Source organism: Acyrthosiphon pisum, unplaced genomic scaffold (genome assembly GCF_005508785.2).
Source record: "Acyrthosiphon pisum isolate AL4f unplaced genomic scaffold, pea_aphid_22Mar2018_4r6ur Scaffold_174;HRSCAF=573, whole genome shotgun sequence".
NCBI classification, from domain to species: Eukaryota; Metazoa; Arthropoda; class Insecta; order Hemiptera; family Aphididae; genus Acyrthosiphon; species Acyrthosiphon pisum.
The window spans coordinates 8,985-10,248 of record NW_021766540.1 but is presented as its reverse complement, the minus strand read 5'-3'; the positions used below and the strand labels follow the sequence as shown (position 1 = coordinate 10,248).

The window sequence follows — 1,264 nt, the reverse complement described above, 5'->3', positions numbered from 1 at the left end:
AAATGAGGTTGGTCATAACTAGGTTTGCCCGGTCAAAAGCCGAAATATGACATTTTGCCCAAGGATTGTGGGCAGTTCGCGTTTTGCCCGGGCATTTCTGAGGTTTGCCCGATTTCGGCTTTTGACCGTAACATATACATCACCACTATTAGCACGAAATCTCAACAATGAACGAAATTTCCATAATTTTCATTAGGTTCTGTTAAATTCAAGGGTAACATATCTCCATGACCTCTTAAAGAAAGATTTTGTCTACCACAAAAAATGATTGTTTCAATGATAGGAATAAGATTTTTTTCTATTTTCAATTATTTTACGTTTTATTCCCGAATCTATTTGGATATCTATAGGTTCAACTTTTTTTTCTAAAATTTGTTTGGCACATGTTCCTTTTAGAATACAATTCTTATGATATTCACAATTTGTATGATTATTAAATACTTCAATAGCATCTTTCCAGTTTTTAAATGGTTTCTTTATCAAATTACCAAAAGTTTGTTTACCAACACCTCCACCCTTTCCAGCAAACAAAACACAATATTTACAGTACGCTCTATCATCTTTTTCAGAATATGCCAACCAATTCCATCGTTTAAACCAACACCTTTGAAAGTTTAAATTTCTCTTACCACTACTAGGAAAGATATAACTATCATCTGTTAACCAAATATCTGAAACCATATTTACACAAAGACTTTTTTTATTGATAATCTCTCCGATATCGGTCAATCTACAAATTATTTCCTTTTGAATTATTTGAACGGGAATCTTATCATTATCATTTTGACTATTATTTGTATTTATCTCGGTATTTTTAAGTCTGGTTGACATTAGTTTTTTCGACTCAGGTAAAAAAAAAGAATTAATTTTTCTAGTCTGCCTATTTGTTAGAGAATTTGCCTATTATAAGATTATTCCCGAATCGGAAGGTACAAATGGTTTCCACCAGAGCGCGTTTTGTTAGTCTGCTTCCCCAATAGTACAATATATTGTATGGTTGTGATAATACGTTTTTGTGCCTTATTATTACAGATTGCCTAATGATAGGTATAATAAAATTGTAATATAAAATTTTAATGAAAGATAGAAATCGATATTTAATTGAGAATAGTTATTATAGTTTCTACTTTCTTCATTTTTTAACTTTATTTAAAAAAAGGTGAGCAAGTGGATGTCACTATGCTGTACAGTAGGTTACAAGTGGCAAGGCTGGGCAAGTTAACTTAACGAGTTAAAAAAAATAGTTAAGTTAATTTTAAAAAAG

The 1,264-nt window shown here is 30.8% G+C and overlaps 1 protein-coding gene across 1 annotated transcript; it reads right to left on the bottom strand.

Moving 5' to 3' along the window:
* Window positions 1-273: 273 nt before the first annotated feature.
* On the bottom strand, window positions 274-681 carry LOC103310872. The gene has a single exon (XM_008190304.1). It carries the CDS (start codon window positions 679-681, stop codon window positions 274-276), a length of 408 nt encoding a protein of 135 aa, XP_008188526.1.
* Window positions 682-1,264: the final 583 nt, after the last annotated feature.